The 13,547-nt window shown below is 52.5% G+C and overlaps 1 protein-coding gene across 1 annotated transcript; it reads right to left on the reverse strand.

Moving 5' to 3' along the window:
* Window positions 1–1,245: 1,245 nt before the first annotated feature.
* Window positions 1,246–12,584, reverse strand: TMEM222 (transmembrane protein 222). Its single transcript, XM_020983249.2, has 6 exons — window positions 11,979–12,584; window positions 7,495–7,579; window positions 5,545–5,576; window positions 4,351–4,447; window positions 4,128–4,258; window positions 1,246–2,559 (listed from the first exon to the last, which is right to left on the reverse strand). Exons 1-6 carry the CDS (start codon window positions 12,182–12,184, stop codon window positions 2,472–2,474), a joined length of 639 nt encoding a protein of 212 aa, XP_020838908.1. The 5' UTR covers window positions 12,185–12,584; the 3' UTR covers window positions 1,246–2,471.
* Window positions 12,585–13,547: the final 963 nt, after the last annotated feature.

A 13,547-nucleotide genomic window follows, 5' to 3' on the forward strand; every position in this document is an offset into this window, starting at 1 on the left:
GGTCCATCCCTCCATTTTACCGATGAGGGAACTGTGGCAGAGAGAAATTAAGGGATTTATTTACTCAAAGTCACCCAGGTAAGAGCATTACATCTTCAACCAGGCTGACAATTTAGAGCCAGGCTCATCACTAGCTCTAACCTGCTTTTCTGGCCTCTGCTCCAGTCCAACCAGCTTCGCCATGTCCTCTAGGGAGAGTACAGTTTACATTCTCTTGCTTCCCATATTTTGCTCCCACTGGGATCTCAAATGTCCTACTCTTCACCTCTACTAGGCTAGATCACAGCCTCCCTTCCTCTGTCCTCAGGTATCTACTCCACAGCCTTCCCAGATGATCACATCCTTCTCCTGAATGCCTACAGGCAAGGACTGTATGTAGACATTAACCTGGCACTTAATTATGTACTTCCTTGGGGCCTGTTGGCCCAAACTAGGCTGTAAGCCCCCAGGGAGCAGGTAACTGGTTTCTGTAGTCCTCCTAGGGCCCAATTATCCCACAGATCTTTCATCAGACTGAGCTCCTTAAGGGTATGTCCTGGGGTAGAATGTCCAGTCCTGAACCAGATGGTTCAGGCCGGCTCTCTAGCCACTGTGCTATCTGGCCTTGTGCCTCTTCAGGCCCAGTCTCAGGAGGTAGTGAACTCCCTGCCAGTGGCAGTATTCAGGCAGACGCTAGAGGACCCTTTGTTGGAGATGTTATAGAAAAGACAATTCAGATCCTATGATCTTCTAGAAAACACAAGGACCGGGCCTTTAAAGTCCTGCCCTCTCCCCTCCGCATGTGACCAGGTGAGGAGGAGCTAACCCCTTCCCCTCTCCCAGACTGTGACCTCAACTGCCCCAGGCAGGGCTAGAGCTAGAAGAATATGGGGGCCAGGGGCATCCTCTGTTTTTAAGAATGACTGGGGGCAGCTAGGTGCTGCAGTGGATAGAGCACCGGCCCTGAAGTCAGGAGGACCTGAATTCAAATCCGGCCTCAGACCAAACAGTTGACACTTACTAGCTGTGTGACCCTGGGCAAGTCACTTAACCCCAATTGCCTAAAAAACAAAAAAAAATGACCGCAAGGTGCCCCAGGGATTCCTTTGCAAGCCTAGCCCTTCCTGGGAAATGAGGAGACTGCTCTGGTGGGCCAGACCTCTGGCTCCAAGCCCAGGACAAAAGGGCCTGGGCTCCTGAGGATCCTTGGAGGGAGACAGGTTGTAGGGCTCAGAATCAAGCAAGGGAAAAGGACTGTGCACAGACTAGAGTTAAGCCTCTTTATTGGCCCTGCCTGGTGAGCCCCTTCTCCACAAGAGCTCAGCTGCCCTTCAGAGGCGTTGGGACACAGCAGGTTAGATCTGCTTGGCAAGGGGTTGGAGGGGCCGGGCCCCAGTTACATAACATTAAGGGAGAAGGGGTGACTAAATAGAGAGGCACCACAGTGAGGAAATATCCCTAGTGCATGCCCTTCCAGGAGAGGCTCACAAGGGCTGGTCAGTGTGGCACTGGGCACAGTGATACATAGCCCTTTGGATTTCCCACTGTGGTTCTGTCCCCCAGCTCACATCAGGATTACAGGGAGGAAAGATTAGCCTGCAGAAGTGGGGCCTCCTGCTTGGCCAGGAATTGTCTTCTTCTGGGGTAAAACAGATGGGAGAAGTAGGGGCAGCCAACATCCTCTGTCCTAAGTGAGAGGCCAAGGCCCTGAGCAATGGAAGGGACCTGAGCAGAAGGGCCATGCCTCTGAGGAGGGGGTGCAGGCGGGGCACCTGCCCCTCCATCTCTTGGCTCTCATGGCAGTTATTAGCCCAAGCCTTCCAATTATACACAGTTTATTACCTGCTCCTGGCACAGAAGGGGAACCAGAGGTTAGAGGGTAGGTGGCGGTGAGGGGAAACCAGGGCCTTTCATTCCCAAAGCCAGGCCCTGTCGTACTGCCTTTGGTGGGGCACCTTGGCCAACACTGGGACTTAGCTAGGCGGCCCTTCTACCCCTCCCCTGAGATAGGGATCTGGAGCTCTGTGGAGGGGATGGGGGAGACAGGAATGAGAAGGAAAGGCCTAAAAACCTGTGGTGGGGCAGAGGCAGGCTGTGTCAAGCTGCAGGGCTTGGTGGGAAAGATCAGGAAGGGAAGGGAAGGATTCTGGCCTTGGAACAACAGCCAGCCCCCTTCCCTGATAGCATCCTGAAAGATCCCACAAGGTGAGAAGAGGTCAGCTGCTCCATTCTGGAGAGTGGGGAGAAGAAGAAGGACCCTGGCTGACTAAAACAGAGCTAGGAGTAACTGACCCCTTCCACAGTCGTCATCTCAGTCTCTTGAGTTTTGGCTGCTACGAACCGTGGCTCCAGTACTTTGGGGAGGGAGTGCTTTCTACAACCAAAGGAGGTAGGAGTCTAGGCCCAGCAGCCAGCTCTGGGAGGACGGGGCAGGGAGTGTGCAGGTCAGGCCCAGTCTCCTTCCAGCTGGGGCCAGGTTTAGGATGCAGCCATCACCGCAGGTTGAAGACAAGGGCAGTAGTGACGATGATGCCCAAGAGGAGGACAAAGGGGAGCCAGGTCTTCACAAATGCCCCAACACTGTAGTAGAGACAGAGAAGAGAAAAAGAATGAGGGACTGGGGTAATAAAGACAGGATGACCCAGGCCCCAAATCAGTGTGATCTTGGGGTCCCGTCTAACCCTTTTAGATTGGTGATGAAGGAAGAAGACTGTTCACAGTAGGCGAAGTGAGACAAAGGAGACTTGGGGAATTCAACACTCTCCCGGACCTCCCCCACAACTCACATAACTCATACCTGTCTCAGACACCAGCTTAGCCAGTGTCTGCAGACTTTGGTGAGGTTTAGCTTCCACAGGGAAGAGCCAGTTTGCACCCAAGTTCTGAGCTGTTATGGGGCAATCCAACAAAAAGTTCTTAGGTGCCTACTAGGGTTCCGGTTCTGGCTCAGCCAAGGCCTTGATGTGTGAGCTAGGCAAGCACAGCCACCCTCTCTGGGCCTTCAGGCCTCCTGCTGTTGGAACTGGAGACTCTAAGAAGAGTCTCCAATAAAGACGCGAGGAAGCACACACCCCAACAGAGAGGTATATACAGTAAGCAAGGGCGAGTGTGTGCACATGTAAGTGTATGCACGCTTGAGCACACTCGAGTACACAAGATACACTTCCTTTCCTCAGCTCAGAAGCTGGCTCCGCTGGACTGGGAGCTAGGGAGCTAGGTTTCCTGAGTATCACCCTCAGGGCCTAGCACAAGGCTTGTAGAGGCCACTGGCTGACATGCATGAGTGAGCCCCACCCCTCTCCTGCCCAGTACTCTCCCTCTGATGATACCAGAGGATGCTGGCCTTACATGAGAGGGCAATGACCACCCCTGGCTCCCTCAGTGACCATTAGACACGTCATACAGGAATGGATCTGAGCTCTGCCAGCCTTACCACCTCGCAGGGCAGGGCAGTGTAGTGGAAAGCTGATCCCATCTGAAATTCCAAGAGCTGAGTGTGAACACTGCCTCTGCCCTCAGTAGTCTGGCGTGACTCTGGACAAGGCCTTCCTCTCTCTGACCCTCCATGTCCTCATACTTGAGGGCTGGGAAGTGCTGAACAAATATGAGCTCTCACTGTCAGGAATACATTTGTACAACTTGCTTCATATGTTAACCATCCCCTGTGCACACTGGCTACAATGGAATCAAAGACAACATCTGCCTTCTAAAGACCCCTCTGAGCTCTAGCTGCCAGACAGCCAAATAAAGCCCCTTCTCTATTGCCTTGGGTGTTGCTGCATCTTAGGGGTGCTTCTGGGGGCTTGGAAATCCTCAGGAGCTAACAATTCCCTTGTCCAGCATCCCCTAGTGTCATCAGAGGGAGAGGACATGTCTTCATCATGGCACTTTCCTTGACACAGCCCAGAGAAGACAGAAACAGAAGCCTCACTGCCCTTGTTTTATGAGCAAGGACACAGGTAAAGTGATTTCCCAAGGTCACTCAGCTAATTCTAACCATACTAACTGTTGACCAACAGTTCAGGCACAACCAGAACTTACAGAGCCTTCCCACACTCTAGCCCATAGCTGAGAGGCCTTATGCCCTGGGGGCTTGGGCAGAGGCTCTGCCCACAGGTACACCCTGAAGCTGCCTGGCCCAGTCTCACCTGACATACTTCCCATAGATCAGGCAGAAGAAGCAGACCTTCACCATGTTCCAGTGGGAGCTGTTGTTGTAACGCATCAGATTCAGGGCCAGGGCCACATGGGAGTGGCAGTTGTCACAGCAGAGATTATGCTGCAGGAGTGAGGGACAGCAGGCATTAGGTGCCAGCCTTGCGGATGCACAGGAAGTCCAAGCCGCCACCGCTCCCCTCCTGCCCCACCTACCATGCGATGTTTATACTCCTCGGATGCCTCGTGGACCGCAGTATCCCAGGCGTTCGGCCGGCTGGCGTGTACTTTGGAGGGGTCCAACTTCCAGTACCTGAGGGGAAAAGGAGCCATGGGGCCCCAGTGTCTCAAAGGCTGATTTTACCTCTTCTTCACTCTGCCCAGCTCAGGGCTTGCACCTAGGATTGGGTTTTTTTTGGCTAGGCAATGGGGTTAAGTGACTTGCCCAGGGTCACACAGCTACTAAGTGTTATGTGTCTAAGGCCGGATTTGAACTCAGGTCCTCCTGAATCCAGGGCCGCTGCTCTATCCACTGCGCCACCTAGCTGCCCCTGGGATTGGGTTTTTGAGAGAAGGGCATCCCTGCCTCACCTGCCCCTCCAAAGGCCAGTGTGAATCAGGACAGGCCTGATGCCATGACTCTGGTCCCATGGAGATGGCGGACTAAGGCCCCTGACTAGCCTTTAGTGACTAGGGCTGAGTGGGGGACACATACTCCATGGGCTGGGCTGCTACACTAATTCTCTCTCAAGGAGCCCTAGAACCTCCATTCTAAGGCCATAGTCCAGCCTGATCCCCTTCCAAAGCCAAGTCAGCTTCACTCGGGGGCAGGTAAGCCACACTGGGCCCTAGCACTGAACAGCACAACATAGTCCCATGGCTCCCACTGTTAGGGACCGGACCTTATTTGTAAATAGTGTGCCTCAGGATGGCATTTCCACGCAATCTACCATAAGAGAGGTCAGCTATGGAGAACTGAAAATGCTAACACAAACCGCGCACGGGCACTGAAGCTGGTTTTGTCACCTCGGGACAGATCAGCTTTGCTACAGATCCCAGGCTCCTCGTGGGAACTCTGAGAACACAGCCCTCGCTGGCCTGCTCGCCTCGCCTGCCCACTTCTAGCTGTTTCCGTGTAGTTCCATCCTCTCAAGCTTAGTAAAGCCATGGGTAGAAACAGCACTTCCCCTGATGAATAAGGGAGGCAAAAGTTAACCCAGGGACCAGAGAAACAGCAGAGCTCCAGGGGAGGCCTCTAGCATGGCAGCAGGCAGGGAATGGAGGCTGCTGCTACTGCTGCAGATGTGGCTCCCTGCTTTGGGGGGCAGACACACCTCGGGCCCCCTTTGTCTTCCCTGCAGGGGCATATGAGGTTCACCCATCCTCCAAGGTAAGTTTTTAATAACTTACTTCACAGGCTTCCCAAAGGCCATATTGTCTTCCTGTGGGGAAAGAAGAGAAAATCCTATGTTCAAATGTCATGGTAGGCCAAGAGGGGACTGGCTGGCTCAGTGCCCTGGCCTGTGGCCATCAGGAAGGAAGACATCCCAGGCCTGGTGCCACAGTGGAAGGTCAGGGCCTAAGGGGAAGGGAAGAAACCCCAAAGGGCAAGAGCGGCATGTGTACAGTGAATGAATCATAGTCCAGCCCCCTCCCTAAGGCAACTAACACTGTCACCTGGGTCTGACTATAGAGAAGGAGTATAAAGGGTCAGCCTAGGCCTCCTATCAAGGAGTACAGAGCTACGGGGAGGAGGGGAAGGCTGATCACTATTCCTTTCCCCTCAAGTGGAAAAGAAAATGGGGCTGGGGTCCTGAGGGAGACGAGGTGACTAGAGCTAAGAATGCCTACAAGGGCCCAAGAGAGAACGGGGAGGGGAACTCCTTTGTAATATTTCATGGCAGAAGACCCAAGGGCAATTTTCTGGGACCCTCAGGGAAGCCCTACTGAGAGCTGTGTTTTTCTTCTTTTCCTTGTCTTTGTTGGCAGGACAAATCCTTTCACAATTCAAAGGTGGGAGTTACTGGGAGACAGATTCCAGCTCACAAAAGAGAAAAACTTTCTGATGGTGGAATGGTCTGCCCTACAATGGAGAGCCTCCTGGCAGTCAGTTTCTGGGCAGAGGCATGTGGGTACCTGCTGGATGCCCTGCTGAGGAAATTTCTTATAAAGAGCAGGAAGTTGTGCTAGAGAAATCTGAGATCTCTTCTAGGCCTAATCAGAGGATCCTGTCATTCTGGCCAGCAACTTAATTCTAGCTCTCTAGTGGACCAAAGAAAAAAAGAATCCTGGCTGAAAGCATTTTTAAGAGTGGCAAAGTAGGAAGGCAGGGAGACCAGTATCTAGTGTCCCCAAGAGGAAAGAAGGTGTCTTAGTTATCTGGCCTGAGATCAAAATGACCAGTTACTATGGATATGGAGATGTCCTGGGAGGGGTCCCGGCACCACATGTGCCCATAGGCACCACCACTCCGAAGATGAGCCATTCTTCGGCTGATGGAGGAGCTGGTGGGGGGAGGGGAGAGCAAGGCTCTTTCAAAGGCTACTCCCATGCCCCTTCCCTCACCACCACTCTACTGAAGCTGAATGGCTGCTAGGACCAATGGTCAATGCAGTTTGACCAGTGACATGATGCCATATGATCTTCTAAATGAATCAGACTCACGCTGGTAAGTGTGCCTCCTCCTGGTGAGATGTAAGAAGACTGTTATTCTCAGGAGTCTTGAGACCCCTGTTCTGGACGGCCATATGCTAGTCTTCTTCTCAGACCTACATCTAAAGGATGATTTCCCCCAACACCCCCCACTCCATGATCTCATCACCTCTACTTTTCGGAGTTAGGAAAAGTGAGACATGGAGGAATGATTACCTGGAATTCTAATTCTGCAAGTTGGGAAGGGAAGGAAAGGGAAGGGAGAGATCACTGTGCGGTCAGGACACATTTAACACTTTTCTCAAGAACTTATTTTCCATACCCTTCATTAGCATCAAGTGCCTTGTAACTGGCTATTTTTTCGTGTCTGCATTCCCTGCTGTGAAGGGAGCCCTAAAGGTGACCGAGATGACTGTTCAGGGAAAGTGCTGGTCCACAGATGAGGATGACAGCTGCTGAAATAATTGCTGCCCAGTGGTACTGGCCACTCTGACTCTCCTGGACAATGCCTTTGGGACAAGAAGTGCTGGTGCTAGTATCAGAACAACGGAGATGGAAAGAAATAAATACACCACCTGCTAATTGCAGGCTTTGCTGCATCTTTGTGACCGGAAGTCTGGGGTGGATGAAAAGACAGCCAACCACAGCGATCAGCTGCTTTAGAAGTGGATCTCTGTGCACTCCAGAGATCAAGGTCTGGGGACTCACCGAGACATAGTAGGGGCCTGCGAAGTCCCGAATGATGCCCGTGGAAGTACAGATGCCCATGTGGCCAATAATGGGGAAAACCCACCTGCAAGACAAAGGTTCAATTCAATTCAACAAACATTGATTAAGGGTTCATGGGGTACAAGACACAGTGCGGGGACACCAAGTCAAAGACGTAAGATCTTCCAAGAGTCTAAGAGGGAGTGGGAGTGAGAGTGGGGGAGGGGGTGGTGAGATGCAGTGTGTACAGAGAGTGCTATACAAGGTATTTTAAAGGGGCAGAGTGGAGTAACAACAAAAGGAATCAAGGAAGGGCACCAGAGCTGGGCCTGCAATGGGAGGGCTCTTTAAAGAGTCTCTTAACTGACGCTGGCTGAAATGAGCAGAACCAGGAGATCACGGTGCACAGTACCCATCACATGGTTCAATGACGGACTTTGGTAGACTTGGTTCTTCTCAGCAATGCAAGGCTCTAAGACAACACCGAAAGACTCAGGATGGAAAATGCTGTCCACACCCAGAGAAAGAACAATGGAGGCTGAATGCAGACCAAAGCATGCTATTTGCTCTCCTTTTTTGTGGTTGTTTTGTTTCTTCTTTCTAGTGGGTCCTCCCATTGGTTCTAATTCCTCTTAAATCACGACTAATGTGAAAATATGTTTAATATGCATCTATATAAGTAGAGCCTATATCACACTGCATGCCTTCTTGGGGAGAGGGAAGAGGAGGGAAGGGGAGAAAACTGAAAACTCTAAAGCTTATGGAAGTGAATGTTGAATAAATAAATTAATTTTTTTAAAAAAAGAGTCTCTTAGCTTATCTCCCCCTTCCAATATCACATTCAACCCCAGAAGGACACAGTGTATAGGAAAGAGCAATAAATTCAACACTGGGTGACACAGGGGCAGCAAGGTGGCGCAGTGAATAGAGCACCGGCCCTGAAGTCAGGAGGACCTGAGTTCAAATCCAGCCTCAGACCAAACACTTGACACTTACTAGCTGTGTGACCCTGGGCAAATCACTTAACCCCAACTGCCTAAAAATTAAAAACAAAACAAAACAAAACACTGGGTGACACAGATTCCAATTCTGGCCCCACTTAGCTGTGGGATCTTAGAAGTCACTTCCCCCTGTGAGTCTCAGTTTCTTCATCTGTAAAATGAGGATAACTCACCAGACTGTTGTGAGGAAACTACAACCAATCGTGAAGCACCTCAGATATGCCTTCCCTGAGGCCAGGCCTTGTGCCAAGTGCTAGGGGTACAGAGGCAAAGGGAAACAGCCCCTGTCCTAAAGGGTAAGACAACATGTGCATCCCTAAGTACGTAGAGGAGACACAAAATGAAGACATGGAAGTTTGGGGAAGGAGGGTGCTAGTTGTGGGGGACGATGAGGAGGCTCCCTGGAGAAGAGGGTGCACTCTAGGGACGGGACAACCATGCAAAGGTATAGAAACGAGACATGCAGCGTCCTGTGTGTGTGGAACAGGAAAAGGATCATTGCAGGGTGAAGGAGGCCATAATGTGTAAGACGGATCAGGTGGAGCAGAGATATGAATACCAAAGGACTTTATATCTGATCCTACAGGCAACACAGGCAGCTAGGTGGCACCATAGTGCATACAGCACTGGGACTCTTCCTGAGTTCAAATCTGGCCTCAGACACTTCCTCGCTGGGTGACCCTGGGCAAGTCACTTCACCCTGTTTGTCTCAGTTTCCTCATCTGTAAAATAAGCTGGAGAAGGAAATGACAAATCACTCCAATATCTTTGCCAAGAAAACCCCAAATGAGGTCACAAGCAATCAAACACCATGAAATGACTCAACAACAAAAGAGTAATGCAGGGTGCCAGTGGAAGTTTACAAGTCTGTGCTTTGACAGCTACGTGGAAGATGGATTAAAGTGGGGAAAGGCCTAAGGCAGGAAGACCAGGTAGGAGGCGACTGCAATAACGCAGCTAAGAGGTGATGAGGCTGGAGTGGGGGGGGGGGACGATGTGAGAGGTGCTGTGAAGACAGAAAAGATACGAGATGGCAACCGATCTGTTGGGTAGGATGAGTGAGAGCAAGGGACCAAGGACGCCACTGAAGTTAGGAGCCTAGAGAACCGGAAGGATTGCAGTGTCCTCAAGAGTAATGGGAGGGCAGTGTTCTAGAGCAGAGACAACGAGTTGTTCTGAACATGTTTGAACACGCTGAGATGTCCATGAACTGGTCCATCCATAGGCAGTTTATGATATGGGCCCAAGTCCCTGAGACAGGCTAGGACTAGATACAGAGTTCTGGAAGTCATCGGCATAGAGATGGTCATTGAAGCCATGGAGTGGATGAGATCACCAAGTGACTTTGAAGACTTTAAAACATTTGATCCCTGAGTTATTATTCCCAAAGCTCTGTTTTCATTGCATCATTCTCTTGTCCAAAGACCTCCAATAGCTTCCCCCTCCCTAAACGCCTCAGCCTGGCTTTCAGGAAGGCCCTCCACAATCTGGTACCTTACTAGTCTCCCCTCTCACTACTCTTCCACATGGAGCTGGCACTCTCACCAGACTGGTCAATTCATGGTCCTGAGAACCACGCCTATGTATTCCCATCTATCTACCTTTGTCAACACTATAAACCCAGAGAGGCAGCATGTTATAGTAAAAAGAGAAACGGTCACACAGCTTAGTGTCTGTGACCGAATGTGAACCCAGGTCTTCCTGGGATCTCCACGTTGGCAGGAACCTCCAAAGTCCATCTAACCAAGACTACCTTTTATGATAGACTGAACAACCAACCATTCCCCCTTTGCCTGAAGACCAGCACTGAGGGGCCCACTCCTGCCTCAGGCGACTCATTCCACTTCTGGATTCTCTTTCAGGAGGAACCAAGGGCAAGACTGGACGAAGGCTTGACCAAGACACTGCAGCAGCTCAGCTGGAAAGGACTTCAATACTTCGAGGAATTTCACTCCCTCACTGTAGATGAGGAACCAGAAGCTTAGAAAGGGAAAGAGACTTGCCCACCTTTTGCCACCTTGAGAAGTGGAAGAGCTGGACCTAAACCAGAGGTCTCTGGATCCCTACTCCGGGGCATCCAGGGCATCGCTGGTGAGTTAGACTCAGGCAGGGACTGAAAATGGGGTAGAGGAGAAAGGAACTAGGCATTGGGGTTGGTGTGGGAAGGGACAGAGTTCCTCAAAGAGTTAGAGATGCCCAGAAGACAAAGCTGGTCTCTGCTCAAGGAGCTGCTCATGTGGAGAGTACAGTCCCAAATCTCCCACTTCCCTAGGGAAGGGTAGTGAAAGGGCGGGTGCTGTCCCTTTGTCCAGGCTGGGATTCTGGGATCCCAAAGGGACCCAAGGAAGGGAATGGGGACGAGGGCAACAAATGGGCCCTTGAGCTTACGATGGCAGGCCCCAAGAAGGGAGTTCAAGAGGGGAGATGAAAGGACTAGAGAACAGCCAGAGCACCTGGCATAGAGGTGGGGAAGTGGAGGGAGGGGACAGGGAGGAAGACAGGGGCAAGGAGGACTAGGCTGGGGGAGTCTGAAGACAGGAATAGGGAGCTGGAGGGTACAGCCAGGGGTCAGGAAATCATAGGTAGGGGGATGGGATGAGGCTCGAAGGCTGGGAACCAAATGGCACCGAGGTAGTGCTTTAGACGGGTCCGAAGCGCTGATTTAGAGCTTCTCATCTCCCTTCTACAACACGTGCCACGGGTATCATTACCCCCATTTTGCAAATGAACAGATGCCCAGAGAGGTTAATGGAACTTCCCAAGGTCAAGCGGCCACTAAGTGTCAGAAGCTGGATTCAAACCCAGCCCTCTCCTCCCTCTCGCCCCTTTTTCACCTACAAGGGGCTAGGCTAGGGGTAGGGCCATCACGGCGTGAGGGCCGCGCCTCCCTCACGGAGTATAGTGGGGCGAGGCTCTAAGGGGGAGGAGCCACATATGTTTAAAGCTCCTCGGGGTTCAGAGCTCGGACCGGTGACCCGGGAAGGGCGGAGCCGCTGGCGACTCTACGGACAGGTGGGGCGGGGCCGGGCTCTTGAGCCGCTCCCAGAGGCGGGCCAAGGGGCGGAGCTAACCTTCCCAGGGGGCTGAGGGATGACATGGGGCGGAACCAGCAGCCAGAGCGTCTCAGAGGGCGGGCGAAAGGGCGGGGCCAGCCTCACTAGTGGCTGAGGGCCGGCGAGGGGGCGGAGCCCTGAAAACTAGTGGGAGAGGCCCGAGAGCAGTTAAGGGGGCGGGGCCAGCCTAAACAGGAGGCAGAGGGCTGGCGGGTGGAGGGAGCTCTGAGGGCAGGCGGAAGGTGGACGGGACCCAACCTCTCGACGGGATGCGGTCTGCTTCCGCGAGGGGCTGGTCTGGCGAGGGGCGGCGCTCATGGGGCGGACGACAGGGCGGGGCTGGTGGCGGGGGGCGGGGCCGGGAGCTCCGCACTCCGGAGCAGGAATATAGCTGAGGGGGCGGGGAGGGTCTGAGGGGTCATAGACTCACGTGAGCAAGGGAATGGGCGTCCACACCACGCAGTAGGGGAAGCGGCTGCGCTCCACATCCATGCCTACGACTGCGCCGCTGCCACCACCGCCGCTTCCACGGAACTGCTTCATCGCTGCTTGGTCCGCCGCCTCCACTTCCGCCATCCCCTGAGGGGGCATTGGCGGCAGCAGTAGGGAGCATCCTTCCGCTTCCGCCTCTGCCATGGCTCCTGCTACCTCCGGTCGCCCGGAGCCCTTCTGTTCTGCGTCACTTCCTGGAGCTCATGTTCCCTTCTTAACCGTCCCCCCCTTTCCCCCGGAACAGGAGTCTCGCCTCTTGGGGCCTATGCCAGACCTCGCCTCCCTTCGTGGGTAGGCCACCGAGGAGCCCGCGAAGAGGAACTGACTGGGCCACACGACAAGAAGATGTGGCAGCCAAGAAAGCAAGCCCAGTCTGCACGCAGCAGCCCAATTCACTGGCAGAAGCGACCACGTCATTCCCCAGCTCAAGAAACTACAGTGGCTCCCTATTGCCTTTGGGACAAAATAAACTCCTCTTAGTCAGCAAGCATTTGTTAGGAAAACACTGTGGCCAGGATTCCCGCCGCCATCGCTTCTCACCTCCATTTCTTCATTTGCTTCTTCCCACCTAGAGGCAGCAAGCAGTGGTTAGAGCCCTGGACCTCAAGTCAGGAAGGCCTGGAGTTCAAAGCGAACCGCAGACGCTTCGCCCCCTCTTAGGGTTGTCGTGAAGATCAAATGAGATAATCATAGTGAAGTGCTGACTCCTCAGCTGCCTTCCCCTTTCCCTTTCAAATGACCATCCATCAACTTTGTTTAGATCTTGTACATATCTTGTTCGCTTCAGGGCAAAGACTCTGTTTTTTTTGGTCTGTGTTTTCGTTTTTGTTTTTGTATCCCCATCGCTAAGTACACTGCCGCGAGAAGGCCCTTATAAATGTTTATTGACTGACTCACCGACTGCCAGGAATGCTTTCTTTCCTCTCCTTTGCCTTTTGGAATCCTCTGCTCAACCAGCTATTAACTGTGACTAACTACTTCCTATGGGCCAGGCACTGTGCACACAAATACAAGGTATAAAACTATCTTTGCTCCCGTAGAGCTTGTATTTTAAAGAGAGAGACATAAGTGCATATATGAGTGTTAAGGAGGGACCTGTGATGCTGAAGGAAGGTGGAGCAAACCACACAACTGCTCTGCCTGGGTCCACCACAAATGTCTGGTACACACCTCACTTTTGCTGGGCAGTCCCACCATACCTCCCTGATCACTCACTGTCCCACTCTGCACAGCAGCTCTTCCAAACCTTTTCATCCCTCCTCAGACCTCTCATGGTTCCTCCTCCCCCCACCACTGAGAACCTTGCCTCAAATTTTACAGAAAACATTCCGTTTCCTGTGAACTCCCTCTTCCTCATCTCCCATCATTCAGATGCCTTGGGCCACCCTCCCCCTTTGCCCCTGTCTCACGTGGCCCTCTCTCCTTACCAAGGCTCAGTAATCCCATTCCATCCTATCTCCAATAAGTTGCCCCCTCTGTCATCCCCAGTCTATCACTTATGTGCAAT

Source organism: Phascolarctos cinereus, unplaced genomic scaffold (assembly GCF_003287225.1).
Source record: "Phascolarctos cinereus isolate Bilbo 61053 unplaced genomic scaffold, phaCin_HiC Scaffold_726;HRSCAF=1367, whole genome shotgun sequence".
NCBI lineage: Eukaryota > Metazoa > Chordata > Mammalia > Diprotodontia > Phascolarctidae > Phascolarctos > Phascolarctos cinereus.